Here is a 20,210-nt window from a genome sequence, read left to right as displayed (position 1 = left end):
ACATCACCCATGGTTTGTACCACATAAGCCACCCAACATCATCTCGGAAGATTACGGGATTAAGGTATAAGAGTCACTCGAGGTCTGTATGTGTCTTCTTTATGAAGAGTGTGCAAGTTTTCTAAATGCCAAATATTAAAAATGCACTCTGAAAAAACGGTAACGTGGTTACGATTAGAGTTATGAATCATTTGTTATGGCTAAACTTGTTATTTGGGAATTTATCTCTCTTGTGAGTTTGTACCTCTTGTATGATTAATGTGAATGTTAGAATTTGATTGTGGTCGAGTACTTGACTTTTTTTTTTAAAAGGCTTTTTCCGATATGACATTGGATTTTAAGCTCCGTCCTCTAGTTTGCTGTTAGAACATGGTGCAGTTGACTGATAACAGCACTGCGAGTTTTCTGTTATTGGATATGATGTATTACACTTTTCATTTCCACATGAATTATGGGAGCTGTAGGAGCTGTATACTCAGGTACATATAATCAGTTTTGTCAGGAGCTTAATGGATCACAGTGATAATGAGAAACTTTGGTTGGACACAAAGTAATGGTTGACCATTGACTGCTATTTTTACCAGTAATAAGGACAGACTATGCATCTTATAATATAATACTGCATTATTTTTTTTACTTTTTTTTTTTTTTTTTTACGTTTTTTCATTGGTCAATTTTTTTCATATTGTACTAATTTAACAGTTAAAAGGACTAACATCCCATACCAAGGTTTCTTCATGGATTAAATCTCCTTACGCATCCTAATTTCCTCAAACGTTCTAAAACAGAATCTCATAGCCACACAACCAAAGCATTTCTACGTGCTTTAGACCTCTGCTGTGACACTGAAATGTGAATTTCTCATAGATTTTCCTTTGCCTCCAGAGTGCAATGAAACTTTTAAAATCAATCGCTCACACTTCACATTCATGGAGCTGTGCTAAAAGGTCTACCTTGTAAAGAGGATCCTTGATCTCAGTGGGACTAACCTAGATTCGTGATGATTCTCTCACTCAGAAAGACAAGAAGAGGTAGATCAGGTAGTCAACTCTCACTCCCTCACTCTCTGAACATTTTCAGTAACCTGCTAAGACTGTAATGGTAAATAATAGATAAAAACTGGTACTTTCCTTTTTTATGCATTCATTAAGTTGTCTGGTCTGTGGCGAGATATTGTGTCCATCATTAAATACTGAAATTAATTTTGAGGTTTTGATTATATATGTTACAAACCAGATTTGTACTGTTGCAGACACATTTCTTTCTCTACTGGTCAGATATCTTGAAAACTGTACTAGAGAGAGCTAGTGCTATTTCCAAGGTGAAGGAAGGTCACATCAAATACTGATTTGATTTAGCTGTTTTCCATTTACTGCACTTTGTATGACGTTAACTACAGCTTTTGCCAACAGCACGCACAACCTGAATCATAGGTCTTTTTCTCTGTTATATTGTAAGGACTTAGCATTAGGGTCCTGAGAAGATGCTAGCATTTTCTAGCATATACTTTTTAAGTTGGGGTGTCGCACGTCCCTACACAGGCCAGAAACAACCCTCTAAGTTGTTCACTCAGGTTTACTGGATGGTTTGTGGATTGTGCAGAGAAAGAGGGTATTATTTTGGACATATGTCACCATAAACCATAATTGTGTTGCAAGTTCATGATATATCATCAAGAATGGAGAGTGTTCGTAGAACATGAATCTTAACAAAGACATAACCAATAATCTGCCATACCACACCAAAATAAGAGAGGATAGGCTGATGTGATCTTCAGTAAAAGTTTTTGCAATGACAGAAGACTGATTTAATTTTCAATTAAGTTGAGGCTGGTGATCATCTGTTTTGTTCTCTGAAGATATGTAAATATTTTTTTAATTTACTTGTATTTTATGGAACATGTAGAAGTCTTTTTCTTGTAGGTTACGCAATAGTTTTACTGGTACAACCCACTTGAGATTGAGTCACACTGTGAACTTTTTTGGCTTCTGAAATGGAGAATGCTAGAAAAAGTTTGAGAACCACTGGGTTAGAAGATGCCATGCTATACAGAGCCCAGCCATCATTACTTTAGCTTATCATAAAGACCGAAAGCACATGTAATAGATATGCAATAGTTTATACAATAGTAAGTAGTAAATTGAGAATTCAGAATCATGCAAATGTCATTTTATGGATATGTTAAAGGAAGATAGTGCACATGACTTATTTGGTTCAGTGTGAAATTAGATTTAGGACACAGTGTCAGAAAAGTAGCCGTTTACCAAAACTAGTCAAGCCTTCTAAATATGAGCTCAGCCTATATCCCATTTAAAGTCCCAGGCTGTTCTCTCTGTGTAAGCTGTAGGCCTTGTGCAGAATACAGAGGTCAGGCAGCTTTTCTTTACTTCGTGCTTACTGAGGAACCAACCCTTCAAAGAAAGAGAAAAAGGTCTGCTTGAGCACCTGGGCAGTGCAGGAAGCAGCTGGACAGTCCTGATTACTCTGTGGACACACACATAGACGTTCTCATGCACAGTTCTCAATGCAGGTTAGCCCTCAGTGACTTATAGAGATTCACTGGATGGTTATTAATCACACCCAAGCCCTTAAAGGTTGCCTCCCTCTCTCTGTCACAGTAATAAACACACATATACGAACATACACGTGGCAGATGCTCTATCTCTTTTGGGGGGAGGAGGGTGGGAGAGTCCCTGGCTTGTGACTTACATTGCTGGCTGGAGCCAGAGGGGCTTTCCTGAGTATGTGTGTGGAGCTGCTGCGTTTAGAGTTGTACAGCGCATGCTTGTCCAGAGGTTGTCAGCTGTGTTAAAGCAAGGTGGGCATGGAAACTCGCCGTTGTGTGCCAGGGAAATAAGCGACCGCACCTCACCTCCATCTGTCTGTGTCGATGACGCAGCCACAGTCTTACCTCATGATGCCCGTCTTTAACAGAAACTTCAGGGACATGACTCAGTGCTACAGTTAACTACTTCCAGTCATAAAGTGATGACTGTTTTGTCTTTGCTATAACCACTTTGTAGCCTGGAAAGCCCTTATAGGCATGCAGCATGCTGAAAACCAGACAAAATACTTCATGTTCATTCTTTTCAGTAAACAATGTCAGGAAAATAACAACCTCTTTTCAGCAAGAGTTGATGGGATTTATAGAAATGGTACCTTATAAATGATACAAGTAGCATTTTTTTTCTTCTATTCAGTCTTTCCTTTGCTGCAGATTCCATTGCTGAAATGTTATGGCTATAAATTGTTGCAAAATAAAGTGAAATATTGGCAGTTAGCCCAAAGCTTAGCTTGGTTTATTCTACCAGCAGTCCAAAAATGGCAACTTTTACTGCTTGGTCAAGCAATAAAAGTTGTTCCTTATGCTAGAAGTGTTGCTGGAGCTTCAGTCTGTCTAGATTTTATGTTCCTCTTCGTGCATCTTGGAAGTTAAGTGTAACCATGCCAGAAACCTGTACTCTGAGCAAACTTGCTGCTCAAATACCAGGATTTGTAGAAACAAAGTAGTACTTGGAGTCCTATAGAAGTCTGTGGGAAAACAGCTTTGTGGCTTCACCTCTGTGATAGGGCTGAACGATATATCGCATTTGCGATAATATCGCGACATGATCAAGTGCAATTTTCTAACCGCAAAGGCTGCGATTATACTGCGATTATAAGGCTGTCCAAATTACTACCATATCCCAGAATTCATAGCGCGGCCCAGCCAAACTCCAGTTTCCAGCAATGGCGGCCGCTACTAAGTTTTAAAATTACTCATACTAATCTTTCTGGGTCACAAAATAAACTTTTAACATATTTTCAGGCGAGAAAGTAGTTGTGTAAACATCAAATATCTGCTCGGTTTATCAAGATATCCCATATTTGCAAAAGTGCTTCGACGTTTTCAGAGGCGTCTGCTACCCACCAGCTCGACAGCTAGCCGGGAGCTCGAGGGTTACTGATGCGGCCGAGAACGGCACAACTCCCGGCACATCATTTTCAGATCACCGCGGAGTTTCGCTGCTCGGGTTAAACGTAATATATAAGTCACTTAGACAACCTAAAAATGTTATTGTTGGGCTTTTTTCAGTGTTTTGTTTGTTCGTGAGTAAATCGGTTTGGCTGAGATTAAAGTTATTAGATTAGATAAAATAAAACTTTATTAATCCCCCGGGTGGGTTCCTCCTTGGTTTTCACACAGCTGACTAAACGTCAAACAGAAAACTTATTAAACAGAAGTATGAGACAGTCGAGAATTTACACCAGTGTCTGGTTATATTTTAGATAGCAAGAAGCAGACGGCCGAGTTTATTAAACTCCACCGAGACAGCGGTGACGCTAATCAGAACTAGACCGTCCAATTTCACGCCTTTAAACTTTAAAGGCGTGTTTGTGTGTGTGTTTATACAATTGCTATTATGTTTGCACTTTATGTGTAATGTTACTGACTGCAGAGATCAGTAAGATGTGTGTATTTTTTATTTATTCGTTTTATTTATTTAATATTATTTTTTAATTGAATGACTGTCTAGTAGTTCACAGATGTCGAAAAACTGAGTGTGGTAAAGCCACTGATTTTTTTTTATGTATATTTCTGCAATCTGCACATTGTACTGACTTTCATTTTAATGTTTACACCAGGGTTCCTTGTCAGCACTTTATGCTCAGATGTTTGTAAGCTAAAAATAAACTATTGTGTATGTTCAAATATACTGTTGTGATTGAAGAAGTTAAATAAAAATGTCAGTCATCAATTCATGCATCACCTCATGTCATCATAACAGAGGTCTGTCTTCCAGGAAAGAACAGTTTAAAATTAATGTAATATTGTATTGGCCATACTATATGATGTATTGCTTGTCTTTGTTTAATAATACAGAAGACAAAGACCTTAAAAAATAATCGCATATCGCATCGCAATCGCAATATTGGGGCAAAAAATCGCAATTAGATTATTTTCCATAATCGTTCAGCCCTACTCTGTGAACACTTTTCTGCTGAGCTCAGATACTTGTTTTGAATTCTACTGAATAAAAAAAAAGTCTTGGCCGTTTGACTCTGTTTCAAACAGGAGGATTATCTGTGGTACTTTCATTGGCTAGCAACTCTTGAATGTCAGACCTGCCCCTTATTGTCATATCCGTTCTTTTGCAACCAAGATGGCGGCGGCAGAATCGCTCATCTCGAGGCTTCAGAACAGGATTTCAGAAAGCAGTGGATGATTTCATGATAGCTACGTGCATCTGTTATGCGGTCTAATCTTTTATAGCAGGGGTCGGATGATTGGACAAAAATAATCAGCTATCAGATTACAGTCTGGTCCATCACGATTTGTGGGCTGTCTTTTTTGGGGGGGTTTTTGCCTGATTTTCGTATTTGCATTTGCTAATTTGTTGCTGCCTCAAGAACTTAATTCAGTAAGTAATTTATCAACAGCAACGCCTGAATAGTGCACCAAGGCGTGTTTCCTTTTTGTTGTGGTGAGCTGGAGGATACTGTTGAGCTTCTCATTATGAATGACTAGCATTGCTGTGGAGATAAAATAACAGAGATGACAAGATAGGTGTGCATGCTAGGATCTTGGCAGGCCAGCTGCATGTTGCAGCTTTCCAACACACGCCACTGAATGTTATAAATTATGAACCCTGAGTATTTATTGGAAAAAAATAATTTTATATAGGTATCTTCTATGTCATCGTCATTTAGAGTTTAAATATAGATTGTCTCTCACATAAACTACCATAGTTGTCGACTACAAAGGAAAGAAAATGTGTGACTACACCTTTAAGTGGGCTGCCTCTCTCTGCAGCTGCTCACCATGTTAAAGTCTGGTCACATCTAGTAGCAGACAGGCAGCTTTAGTGATGTACACTCCTCTTTGGCTGTCTCACACACACACACACACACACACACACACACACACACACACACACACACACACACACACACACACACACACAGTGGGGTAATTGTCTGTTAGAGGTTTGGCAAAGATCCCAAGCTGCACAGCTGCACTGGGTCAATACACACACACATGCACACACACCCACCAAGCAAACTAGCTGCGGTTTTGTCACAGTGTGATGTTTTGCTCACACATCTTTCTTTAGTTGGGACTTTTTTAAAAAGTGATTTTTTTTTTCATTCATCCCCAGTAGTACTTGCTCAGCTGGAGTCTTTAGTCTTTAGTCATGTGTTGACAATAATGAGTAATATATTAGTATTCAACTTAAATATATGCCAAGACACATTGATTCATTTGTTTAGCTACGGGAAGATCTAAAGACGGAGTGGGTCAGTCAGTTTATGACTGTTCCAGACTCAAATGTTTTGGGGTCTGCGATTTTGTGGGCTTCAGTGACCGTTGAAACCAATAAAGATATGGTGTCTGGTAACCTCTGTACAAACGATCCTTTGGATTTTTCTCTAGTATCATCATGAGGTTGATGTGTGTGGTTTTAGTGAAACTGATCAAAGTTTTTTACAGACATTCATGTCCCCTCAGAATGAATTGTAATATGTAACAGTAGCCTTCTCCTAGAAAAATGACCTCACAGGTCAATCGAGCAAGCTTTTATTACAACCTCTAATTTAGTTTTAGCATTAATTGACAGCTAGTGGCTGTGTGAATACGTGCAAGTACAATGAGCTCTGATGTCATCACCTTTAGACTTTAGTAACCTAGAAAATGGGAATTTCTCATAGTTGTTTAACAGCACGAGGAGGGATTTTCACCTGCAGTAGAACTCGAGTAAATTTTCTCTAATCCTAACTTAGTAATCAAACTTATACCAGCCAAACAGCGAGTGAAAACGAAAATAAATTGAGTGAAACTGAAACTGAAGAATAGCTTCAGACATGAGTCAGGCATGATTGTACATTTACAGTGGAAATGACCCTATTTATCATATCAGAAGTCCTTACAATAGTTATTTCAGGAAGGATCATTTAATTAGAGGACTTGTTAAACAACTTAACTTAGTTAGTACAGCCTCACATACATGCACATACTTATATAGTACTGATAAATAGCATAGTACTGATAAATCACATATGCAGACTGATAGTAATCTATTTCTAGCTTTTGCTCTCCCTCCCCCCTTCTGTCCCTGCACAGCAGCTGACCTTTAACCCAGATACCAGACCATGTGGTCCACTTCGGGTTATGTTGTGGTGTGTCAGGCCAACGTGATTTCCTCTCCATGGTCACGTGTCTTGATGTGGGTTTGGCTGCCTGATGCTAAAACTGAGGAAATCAGTTGCCTTGCTGATCACTCAGTGAACCGTTGATGATTTTTGCTTTGCGTATGGTTTTCCGTAAAGCAAATGTTGGGAGAAATTTTTCATTTACTATTTTTTCAGTTGCTGAACGATAAATGAAGGCTTTGTGTAGAGGGCAGTAGCTGCAGAGGTGACAGTGAGGGAAATTGTGTATTTATAGTAGTGATTTCTTAGAGCAGCTGTTTGTTCTTAAAGTCTATTATTTATTGATGTTTTTAACCACCAGTTCAATTCTTATTTCAAAGATGTTTTTTTTTTAATTTCAGTGAGAATACCTCTTTAAATGGATAAATAATTTAAAACTGCAAACATAAATTCCAAGATATTGTAAATTCCAACCTGTGACATGTTGTTTCCGCATCTTTGTGTGTGCCAGCAGAGTGCTATTGAAATGAAACCTGGTCTTTTTATTCAGTGGTGGCACGCAGCCCTTGCTGTTATTGAATATAGGCCATAATATCAATATATGACTCTTAACCTGTTTCATATATATCTTACAACAATGTGTAAGCTTAGAAAATGTGCTTGAATAAGGTGAGAAAGGATGAAAACTTTTCACTTGCTCTCCACAGTTTTATTACCTATTTATTAATTCACTGATGTTAACCTAAGCTGAATCATATGGTACATAAAGTTTATATTTTAAGTAAAATATGTGGCCTTTCATAAAGAAAAATGATTTCAATCATGAACAGAAAAAAAGCAGGAAAAATGCATGTATTTTTGTGCTAGTTTTTAAACTCAAACTGGCAGAAAAAAAATCAGAAAAAAACATTAGTTTGGAGTAGTAATGAAGGAGCCTGTTATGAAACAGATTTAATCAGAGAGATGGATGGCAGGAAGGGAGGAATGCTTTTGTCTAGACTTTTCTCTTCCTCTCTTAGCCGGCCTCTCCTCTTCACAGAGCTCCAGATGGGGGATTAACAGTTCACTTGACGCATTGTCATGATGATGTGGACAGGTCTCTGTGTCTCTCTCTTTCTCCTACACAATAACCCTCTCTGGCTTACCTATTATGTTTTTGTCTGTCCTGCTCTGCTCAGTGCTGCCCCCTGTCTGTTGACTTTGTAACAAAACTATGTAAAATACAGCAGAGGAGGAACAGGGTCTGCAAGAATTATGAGTCTCAGGATCATTTGTATTCAGGGTGTGCTCCGCTCAGCTGCTGTTTGGTTATAGGTTTTCATTAAGGTGTCTTCAGAGCAATAGTTGGACCACAGCGAATTTCAACATTGCATAAGGATGTAAACGTCTCAAATCACAAATCCTTAAACTAATCATATTTAACCACACACATCATGCTCATATCTGCTTAACAGATGAGTTTGTGATTAAATCTCATGGTGAAAGGGGGGGGGCAGATTTAGGGTGCTGAGTTCAGCTTTCTAAGTGCAGAGTTGTACCTCCTTTAAAGTTTGTTGTGTTCTTATTTCGTCTTGGTAAATACCCAAAAATTATTTGGGCAACCAGGGAAAAGTGTATTAAAGTGTACCTTAATTACATGAAATGAGACATGTCTGTTACGGCAGCACTTCGAGACGGTACCTGACAGAGAGGGTGTTTTTCTTTTTTTTAAAAATTTTTATCAGTGCAATTAAATGAAGCTCTCAATTTACCGGTCGATCTACGTCCCTACCCTCACCTATGGCCATGAGCTGTGGGTAGTGACCGAAAGAACGAGATCGCGGATACAAGCGGCAGAAATGAGCTTCCTCCGAAGGGTGGCTGGCCTCTCCCTTAGAGATAGGGTGAGAAGTTCGGCCATCCGGGAGGGGCTCAGAGTAGAGCAGCTGCTGCTCCACATCGAAAGGAGCCAGCTGAGGTGGTTCGGGCATCTGACAAGGATGCCCCCTGGGCGCCTCCTGGGTGAGGTGTTCCAGGCATGTCCCACCGGGAGGAGGCCCCGGGGCAGACCCAGGACACGCTGGAGAGATTATATCTCTCGGCTGGCCTGGGAACGCCTTGGTGTTCCCCCGGATAAGCTGGAGGAGGTGGCTGGGGAGAGGGAGGTCTGGGCCTCTTTGCTTAGGCTGCTGCCCCCGCGACCCGGCCCCGGACAAAGCGGATGAAGATGGATGGATGGATGGATGGAATTAAATGAACGTGGAGAAGATCACTCCTCTCCATATCAGGGATGTGCACTGAGAACTACTCGACTTTTCTGTCAGCTGTATTTTATTTGATCCCCTCCCACCTCAAACCGCTCTCACTTGACTGTGAGAGTGTTGCAGACTTGTGACAGTGTAGCTTTATCTGACAGAGTGTGCACTGGATCTCATTTACATTCATTTGCATCCGTTTTCTATTTCTGTTGTTTAATGGTGATTGTGAAACAGTCACCATTAAACAAGCACAAGTGCTCCCCTTCTGGCAGTAATAATGAATTACATTCTCCCAGAGGTGCACACATAGCCACGATGGAGCCACAGAAGGAGCCCTGCGTGGGGTTTAACCTTACTGTGACCTAGCATTGCTCATCACTGAGTTAGCATGCTAACTAGACACCAGAAACAAAGTACAGAGTGAGATTTAGGAATGCAGTTTAAGAAACTACATTTTCATCTGCTAATGCACATGATTTGTCACCTTCACTATCGTGCTCCCAAGATTAATTCTGTTAAATTCAACACGCTGACTAAAATCCAGGAAAAAAGAATTTATGTGTGTGATGCTTAAGCAGTTTTATCAGGGGCTCAGCTGCTCGCGCTTCCCTCCAGCCAGTTCTGTTAAGAATTCCAAACCATTTTGCAACAGGCAGCCTCTGGTGTGTAGGAAAGAAGAAGTGCTTTCTATTATCGGAACTGTCACAAGCCTGCCTGGTTAATAATGTGACTTTTTGTTTAAATGAAGAGAGACACAGTTTGTTGACTTTTTATGTAGGAACTTGCTGCCTACGGTGGTGTGTTTACGCTGAATGCCTGCGGTGTGGTACTTAAACACATTATTAATCTGCATCTAGCCAAACCACAGTGGTTCACCTAAAATACCATTAAGGTTTTTGGTCACACTATTTAAGACTAATCATATTTTGATGCTAAGATTAGTTTAAATGACAACAATGTGTTTAAAGTTGCTGAGTTTGAGGTCAGGAAAGAAAGCATTATTTTTATAAGACTGAGCAGCAAGACAGCAAGTAGCTAAACCGACATTTTTTTTATCAATAATTTGAAATTTGGTAACAGTTTTGTCTGTTTAACTTGGACGACCGATAAAAAAAATCTTTTAGGACCAAAGAGCTAGACCTGCATTGACATGCTAATAACTGCAGTGTCTTGAGTGGCCACTAGAGGCTGGTCCAGTCAGTCCCGATAGACTCCTAATGTCCACCTTAACAGCATTAAAAATGTATTTGTGCTGTTGGTACCTTTTGGAGCATTTTACTTGCATTATCTCACAAATAATATATCCTCATGTCCAGTATGAGGTATATCCATGAAGCTTTTGCTTTGGTCTTTTACTTCATTTTTCACCCCACCGTCTTGTCACAAGTCCTCAACCATTGGTCAACGTCCATGTTTTATATACTGTTGCTGCGTAGAGTCTCCATCTTTAAAAAAATGTATTTATTATTTAAAGAGTTTAATTTCTATTGTTTGCCCACTCAAGGTTTATAGGGATTTTAAGAAGTATTTAGTTAAATTACTTATTTACCAATTAAGTTACTTTTCTGACACAGTAATTAGATAAGTATTTTAGATACAATATTGACTAAGTAATTAGTAATTAATTACTTTTTTAAAGTAACTTACCCAACACTGCTATAGCCACACAATAGTGACACACAGCTTAACTGACCACCCAAACACTAAAAAAAACTCAGTGATAAGTCGAACACAGGAAATGGGCACTGCAGTTTATTTATAAACAGCTTCAATGAATTTTAACAGTGATCACTTTCACACTTTGATGCTTTCACTATCCAGAAGCCATTTCCCACAGAATAACCGGTCGCGACAGATGGCCGCCCTCCCTGAGCCTAGTTTAAAAGGAGCTTTTTTTCTCCCTGCTGTTGGAGTGTTTGCTCATAGCAGATCACTGGATCATTTGGTTTTTCTCTTTTTTGAACAAAGATACAAATCCGTGTATACATACAAAGCTCCAGCTTGCATGTTGAGTCCAAACATGGGTGTTTGGGTTTTAGACTATTGGTCAGATAGATATGTCTATAAATCTTTTACTAAGTGTTTGGGAGACTAACGCGAAGATTTAAATAATTACAGATATAGTTGAGGTCACCAGCTTCATCACAGTGTACAGATGAGATATTTATTCATTTTTGTTGTTGCTCTGCTCATCACAGATACATGATGCCATATGAAAATTATTCCTGTATTGCTTTTTAACATAAACACATTCAAGGATTTCTAACACCAACCTTTAAAATGTTTCGAGTACTCGTATTTCCATCATTTGGTTGGTGTTACATCATAAACTGAAGCCCCAGCAAATGTTTTTTATGACTCTCCAGCCTCTTACATCGATCCAGACAGGCATCGACCTCACACCATAAACACACAGACAGGGCTTTGCATTCACAGCTCTGCTCGTCTGCCTGGAGCAGTGACTGAATTGTCTCCAGAAAGCACCACCTCACTTCTTGAGGGGTGGTGTTGGAGTCTCTGTGTGTTTAAATAAAGTGTGTGAGCTCAGTAGGTGTCATAGGCTAAATGTAGGTGGGTTTCAGTAGGTGTGTGTGATCTGGTGTGCAGTGTTTGCATGCAAAGAGGTATGAGGTAACGGCACAACCTGAACTATACATGTAGAGCTTGTCTTGTGGTTGAAGACGTGCGTGCATTTTTTATGTGTGTGTGTGTGCACCTGTCACCTGTGAACAAACAGCCCGAGCTCTTCTCCTCATTAGGCGTCTTCAGCACCTCTGCAGAGACGTACATCTTCCCTGTGGAGCGCACACACTTACACGCAGTTTTATTCACTTATATACACACTCTCGTGTGCTCGCTCGCGCTCGTTTGTGTTTTCATGCTGACAGTTAAAAAGCCACTGCAGCATATTTTGCTCATCATCACTTACTTGTATGCATCCGTGTCTCGAGCATCTACAGCTTTGTGCTAAATCCCCCCCCGCACACTTCTCGCTCTTAATTTCATTCAGATCGGTCCAGTTGGTCCATTTTTCACACCGAGCTTCCATTAAGAAGTCGTATCCTACAGACAAACTCAGTGACTGCAGCGCAGTGTGAAATAGATTTGCTTTCAGAGGCTGGTAAACAAGTGATTATTTTTACCCTCGGCTGCCATTTGTCCTTTTTTAATATCGTCTCCTCGTATTTGGAGATGAAAATTGCACGTGCATAAAGTCAATGGTTTATTTTTGTTGATGCAGGTTTTAGGGCAGCAACGATTTTGAGGATCAGATTTCAGGATTTAAAGATTAAGATATGATAATATGGTCTATTAAAAAGGTTTTTGCAGTGTTCACAGAGAGAAGGCACTAAAACCAACATTTGTGGCTCAAATAAGATACATTTGTTTTGTCACATTTAATACAAACATGTTCAAAATAATGGATTTCTTTCTGTATTCAGTGGGCATTGACATTTTATTGTGTTTTATGTTAGCAGTGTGGGGACATCTCATTGACATAATGCTTTCCCTAGCCGCTTACCCTAACCCTAATCATCAAAAATGAATGCTTAACCCTTACCCTAAACCTAACCATAACCTAATTGTAACTAAAACCGCATTTTGAGCCTCAAAAATGCCTTCAAACTTGTGGGGACTGGGATTTTGGTCCTCATGAGGCCTGTCGGTTCCCACGAATATAGTAAACTTCCAATTTTTGGTCCCCACAAAGATGTTAATACCCGTCCACATATACACACACACACACACAAAATCACAAATCACAAATCACTTTTTATTGTCACATCACATGTGCAGGCACACTGGCACAGCACATGCGAGTGAAATTCTTGTGTGCGAGCCCCACAAGCAACAGAGATGTGCAAACACAACAACACAAACGAGCAAAATACAAGAATGGCCAACCTGAAACTAATAAATATATGTACAATATATAATAGTGTATGCATTTCTGGATGTGTATACTAAATATTTTCCTACGTGTGTGTGTGTGTGTGTGTGTGTGTGTGTGTGTGTGTGTGTGTGTGTCTGTGTGTGTGTGTGTGTATATACACATTTTTACAAATTAAATAGTAAAAAAATAAAATAAAATAATAATAATAAAATATATAAAATATGTGCAAAACAAGTGGCATTTATATACAGTGTGGAGTGCATAATGTTGAAGTTCCAGTAGTGAAGCTGAGGTGTCTATGACGTGTTCAGCAGTCTGATGGCCTGATGGAAAAAGCTGTCTCTCAGTCTGCTGGTACGGGACCGGATGCTGCAGAACCTCCTTCCTGATGGAAGCAGTCTGAACAGTTTATGGCTGGGGTGACTGGAGTCCTTGATGATCCTCCCCGCTTTCCTCAGGCACCGCTTCCTGTAGATGTCTTGGAGGGAGGGAAGCTCACCTCCAATTATCCGTTCAGAGCACCGCACTACTCGCTGGAGAGCTTTGCAGTTGTAGGCGGTGCTGTTGCCATACCAGGTGGTGATGCATCCAGTGAGGATGCTCTCAATGGCACAGCGATAGAAGGTCCTGAGGATGCGGGGGCTCATGCCGAATCTTTTCAGTCTCCTGAGAAAGAAGAGGCGCTGCTGCGCCTTCTTCACTGTTTTGTTTGTGTGTACTGACCACGTAAGATCCTCAGCCAGATGTACTCCAAGGAACCGGAAGCTGCTCACTCTCTCCACAGCAGCGCCGTTGATGGTGATGGCGGTGTGTACTTCTCTGCACCTCCGGAAGTCCACTATCAACTCCTTTGTCTTTGCCGTTGGTGATAAGACCCACCACTGTAGTGTCGTCCGCAAACTTCACACACACACACACACACACACACACACACACACACACACACACACACACACACACACACACACAGTCATTTCACTTATGAATGCGTTTCACAGATTTTACAGGCTTAACTTGAAGGTCAAAATATTACAGTCAGTGCTTTCCTGGAAAAACAAGTCAGGTGCTGCTATAGCTTACCTGGTTGAGCAGGTGACCCACATACACTGAGGCAGAGAGGCTGCAGGGGCCAGGGTTTGATTTTGCCTCAGACAGTTTCCTGCATGCGAGTCCCCCTTGTTCCCTCCCTTGTGTCTAATTCAATAAATGCTAAAAACAAAAGAGTGAACAGACAAGAAAATACAGCATATTCTTCAGAGGCAGAGTCAGGGTTTCATATCAGGGAGTGATGCGTTTCCTGCTGGATAGCAGGGTTAAGCTGGGCATACACTGTGTGATTTTTTTCAGTCGCGTTAACCAGCTTCTGCTCAAACTGCACGATTGACTCGCGGGGGTTAGAAGTTCGTAGGTCACGATGCAGGGTCTCACACTATACGGCCCGATGCTCTGATGCGACCTGAGTGCTCACACTGTGCGTCCATAAAATGAAGGTTATAACAGAAATTCTGTCGCTCGCTCTCCCTCTCTGTCTTTCACTCATACAGACACGCACACCACCACCATCAACTTTGCTAAATTGCTAATGAAAAACATTGATCAGGCAGCAGTCTAGATCCAGCTATTTTCACGGTTGTTGTGGTCGTGATAATTTTGTGAGGCCACATGGAAAAGGCTCGGATGAGCTTGCCATAGTTCTACAAGTTGTGCCTCCATCGCTTGTGTCCAGATCACACGCTGCACTGCCGTGCTACTCCGTCTTTTTCGCTGACATTTGTGTTTGCGCGTGCGCAGTGTGAGAAGCTGCGCTGACAGCCTCACGACGGTCGCGAGGGTTTGAAATCCCCTGCGACCAAGCGATTGATGATTGGGAGCTGGTCGTGAGGTGTTAATCGATTCTCGTTACCCCACGTATACTACACGATGCACGACGCACGATGAAGGCCAAAATCGGGCCGGTCGCCAAAACGGTCGCACGACTCAAAAATCGGCTCAAAATGGGCCAAAAATCGCAGTGTAAGCCCAGCATTATGTATATACAGGATCACAGGTGCTTGCAGTACAAATGAAGTAGATGATTTAATGTCAGCATGGCCTGTTATGTATTTTTGCAACACATACATTTCAACTTTCTGTTTTGTTACACACAAACTAGAAGCATAAGTTGAATTCAAGAAATTTCTTTTATGATGTGAAATGTACGAATGGGAGACATTAAGGGGGCACATAGAGGCTTTTTCCCCATGCAGCTCAGATGCTAATCACACTGAAGTTAATTGCCTTTATTCTGTTCACCACATGTGAATCAAACACTGATTACAGCAACAGGGTGCTGGCTTTTCAGTGCTGGGGTTGAGAACGAGTTGTTTATGTGGTTATCAAGTGGTTAGATCATTTCAAAACACTAAATCTTTTTTTTTCCTTCCTTGCAGTGACAAACTTCAACAATGGCTTGGAGGCCAGCTCAGACTCCGATGACGAGGACAAGCTACACATTGTGGAGGAGGACAGCCTGCAGGAGCCTGAGGTTACAGATGCTGATGGAACCACATCGCTGGACAGCCATGACCATGACGCCACCGTAACAGTATTACCCCACAACGGGTCCTGGAATGGAGGTGAGGCACGAGCCATGAGGAATGTGTGTTTAGCACAGCAACAGGTGCTTTTCAGGGTGTTTTCACACCTGCAGTGTTTAGTTTCTTTGAATCAAACTCGGGTGCGGACCAAAACAACTGCATCGAGACCTTTTGGAGGATGTGGCGGAGGATGTAGGTGTAGTGGTTCTTTAATAATGTGAATGTGATCTGAACCAGCTACCACATGTACGTCGCAAGTTTAAGGTAAAAAACTTCCTGTAGCTTTGTATGCTTTGTTTTTTGCGATGCAGAAAGGTATTATATATCTGTACGGGCTAAAATAGCTCTAAGATTAATATAAGTTCTCCACCTTATTTCTGTTTACTTTTGTTGCTCTGACCCCAGACACATCTGGCCAGTGAGCGCACTGAACATTCTCACGTGGTTTGTAGTGACGCATTTTTGTTTGCTTAGAGTTTATTTGGGTTTTAGAAGCCAAATGATGGGGAAAAGCTGGAAAAAAGTTATAAACTGATTCGGACTAGAGTAAACAAACTATTAGTATGTAGGTGAGATTAAACACAGGTACCAGGTCCAAAGTGTTTCTAGGAGCCAATCTTGCCACTTAGCAGCCATCTTCAAAAACCTCTGATTAGATAATTTAGATAATACATTAAAAAACCTTTTATTTCATTGGTCACTGCATTTTTTTCAGTTCACTCTCTGATTGGCATTTCTTTCTCTCATAATTTCTCTGTTTATATTTATATATCTTAAGACTAGGCCTTTAAGACTGATCTTATTATCTTTTAATCTGGGACAGTTTCCTGGGCATGCTTGCGCTTTCTTAGCATCTCATCCAGGAGATGCTCGCTACACCCACGGGCTTATACAAGCTGTTTCCACACAGATGTGTAGCACTTCACGGGAAATACGTTAGACGTTTACTCAGCTGTATCTTGGTAAGAGTAGTTCATGGTGGTTTCAGTATAATTCTCTGTAATTCATGCAGCCTTTCTGCAGAATTGAATCAACAAATCTTGACCCCAAATGCCTTGAAGTCAATTATCACACTGGAGGGTAACAGCCAGTATTTTTCACAAAAATGTCCTTAGGGCTGGCATGTGTAATTTGTCCTTATTGCTGTTGTAAGTGAAGCTTAAAAGGTGCATTAATACAGCAACGGGTCCGCTCAGTACTCATATTTATGTAATCAAGTGTTGGCTTCTGTGTTTCAGGAGATACTGTATATTAGCGCAGGTGGGGAGATTACCCACCCAACTGTTAGCAAGTAAATCCAAATCAGAGCAGCAGTAGCGTTATGTTCACTGACTTTGTTGTGGATCATTGTGGAGAAGAACTGTACTAACTTAAGCACATACGTAGTGCTTTTATTGAATTAAGTGATCTGAAGGGGGCACACACATGAACACAGGAACCAAGCAACCTGCATGCGGTGCTGGTGGGTGTAAAATCTGGAGGCATGAGTCAGCTGAACACGATCACAGCTCAGTGTGGTGTGCCTTTTTCAGATCAGAAGAGAAGTAAAGAGTAGTAAAGAGTAACCAGAAACCAAGAATTTATAGCAGCGAGAGAGAGGATGCAAATGAGGAAAGAGATATATAAATAAGGAGGGGAAGTAAGCTCGTCTGAGGAATAGACATGTTTCTGTAACGCCCTCATTAATCCTTAATCTAGCCGGCAGTCTTGCAGAGGTTTCTCTCTATAATCTCCAGTTCTCACATCCAGCAAACTTTAATAAATCCCATCTACTCCCTAACTGGCAAAGATTCCTTTTAATAATACAATGCTCTGCCTAAGGGCAGGTCTTTACATGCAGTTTATGCTGCATCTTCTGTGCTTGAACATTTTTGTCAGTGCCAGTAATACTTAAAGCAACATCTTATTCCTACATTTTTCTGTAACCTTACCTTACCTTCTGTAAGATTGACCCTTTGCGTTTTAACATTTTCACTTATTAACTTGTTACGTATAATACAGATAAGTGGTAACCATTTCCATATGCTGCTTTACACACGGCATGCCGCATAGTGTAAACACAGTAGATGCTCACATGTGATTTCAGCTGAGATTAAAGTGACGGCTGGTGAAGTGAGACTCAGAGGGAAACTCTAACCCAGTCGGAGATTTTCAGAATGTTTTGCTATGCTGATAAATGGTGTTGATTGCAAGTAGATCAATTGTAAATGGTAAATGGTAAATGGCCTGCATTTGTATAGCGCTTTACTCAGTCCATAAGGACCCCAAAGCGCTTTACACTACATTCAGTCATCCACCCATTCACACACACATTCACACACTGGCAATGGCAAGCTACATTGTAGCCACAGCTGCCCTGGGGCGCACTGACAGAGGCGAGGCGCCACCAGGCCCTCTGACCACCACCAGTAGGCAAACATGGGGTAGTCTCTTGCCCAGGGATATTTGGCATGCAGCCAACCAATGTGGTAATAATATTAGGGATGAGTTTTCAGATGTTTAATCAGTCATTTCTTGAAGAAAGTCTGCTGTATTTCAAGCTTTGCACATCAACTTGTTCTTCGCTTTAGCATCTAAAATGTGGAAAATACCTAAAAAAAAAACCCCTACGAGGGTTTTTAGGTCTACCGGCCAATCTAGTGAGTTGTGAGAATTTCAGGTTAACTGTCCAAAATAATCTAGGGAGCTTGGAAAGAAAAGCGACTGGACTGGAGTGTGATGTGTGTTTGTATGGATCTTAATGTAATTAACTAACAGAAGTTCAAAGCAACAAGCAACTATATAAAATATAAACTTTACCGCTCTGTGCATTCAATCACAAGATTACAATTTCCTGCAGCATTATTCTCTTGTGTTGTTTGGAACTGTGTTGGGTTTTTCTGTTTCTGTTTTTTATTTTCTTTATAGATCTGATAATGTCTCTGATTGGAGTTGGTGGCGCTCGGGGATATTTTTTTGCAGAAGGATCATATGACCTGTGAAATGCCCCGTTTTATGTGAGCACGCACAGAGCCTGAGGCAGAAAGTCCGGTTTAGAAAAGGACGTTAATAACCACCACCGTCATACCCATTATCTCCAACTGGGGTTTCAAGTTTTTTAATCCAGCAAAGGGAAAGAAAACCTGGTTGTGTTGAGCTTTGTTCATAGAATACCCCTCAGAACAGCAACTAAGCTCTAAAAAAGTGTTTTATGGAGCACAGGCACACCGGGACCAAGTGTTGCTGATTGTTACAAGCCACACATCGTCTCCAATTCCTACAAGAATAGCATCAGCACAAACAAGGAGCTGTACTGGCACATTTTCAACCATTTTCTAGTAGTACTAACAAAGAAGATCCTTACTTACTAACCTTTGTGCCATCTCATTTTGACAGATGCAAAATAAATTCTGTCAGTGTGTATTTAATGCTTTTTTTTTTTTAGCTTAAGTGATCAAATCTTGAAATCTGAGCAGATTCATGCATTTTTTGCTTGAAAACAGACTGTGTCCTTGGACTGCACCTTGAAATCAGAATAGAATAGAATTCAACTTTATTGTCATTGCACATGCACAGGTACAGGGCAACGAAATGCAGTTTGCATCCATCCAGAAGTGCTTTAGTGATATAGATATATTACAATATATATTAGCAATAGTATAGATATGTAAGTATATTACAGAAATGGTATATTACAAAAATCAAATAGAAATGGTGCAAATATGCACCTGTAACTGCATGCAGAGACCTTAAATGTTACACCTTGCAGTTTTGTAATTAGCCTTGGAGAGATACATTGAATTTTACCTTTACGGACATAGGTGGATTTTTATGGTACCATTGTTTCTGACGGTATACAACCCACATGTACAAGCTAACCAATCAGCATGAGAGCCTGTGTTGCAGATCTGCATGCGTTTTTCCTTCCTTTTTAAATCACAGAGCCTGTGTCCACTAGGTATCCATCACACAATCTGATCTGTTCCAATATTGAGGTTGTACTCCCAAGATTTTATTAGCACCATCTTGCAGTGTGACATGTAGAAAGACAGCCATATTGCTGATAGAGCCCAGTTGTATAAGACTGTTTGTCTGTACATCTCATCTCTCTCTTTGATCGGATTAGTTCATCCTCCTCCAAGCCTCGGGGAACGCCCGTTCGCCCGCCACAGCCAGATGTTCTGCTCTTTCTGTCTCGCACTTGTAGGTCAGCCTGTATGACACCACATCCTAAAGGCTAATCTAACTATGACACACACACACATCCACCAACACATCCACTCTCTCCTCCCTCTGAATCGAATTTCTCCCTCTCTATTCTTCTTTAATAAAACACAGAGACAAGCTTCATCATCATTCCTTGTCATCTTTCTCCTCTGACTGGTGTCTGAC

General features: G+C 40.7%; 1 protein-coding gene across 2 annotated transcripts in view; it reads left to right on the top strand.

Moving 5' to 3' along the window:
• The window catches only part of LOC147307951 (zinc finger E-box-binding homeobox 1-like), a 76,024-nt gene that overhangs the window by 35,073 nt on the left and 20,741 nt on the right, over positions 1 to 20,210 (top strand). For both annotated transcript variants that reach the window (XM_086273544.1, XM_086273545.1), the window contains exon 2: positions 15,693 to 15,878. In XM_086273544.1, coding sequence (XP_086129670.1) covers positions 15,693 to 15,878 — 186 coding nt within the window. The remainder of the gene's footprint in view (positions 1 to 15,692; positions 15,879 to 20,210) is intronic.

Source organism: Aulonocara sp. 'chitande type north' Nkhata Bay, linkage group LG18, assembly GCF_057382095.1.
Source record: "Aulonocara sp. 'chitande type north' Nkhata Bay isolate Kocher_YH1m ecotype deep benthic linkage group LG18, A_spYH_male_GT1.1, whole genome shotgun sequence".
Classification (NCBI taxonomy): Eukaryota; Metazoa; Chordata; class Actinopteri; order Cichliformes; family Cichlidae; genus Aulonocara; species Aulonocara sp. 'chitande type north' Nkhata Bay.
The sequence above is the reverse complement of the archived record's forward strand: the minus strand, read 5'-3'. Positions and strand labels throughout refer to the sequence as shown.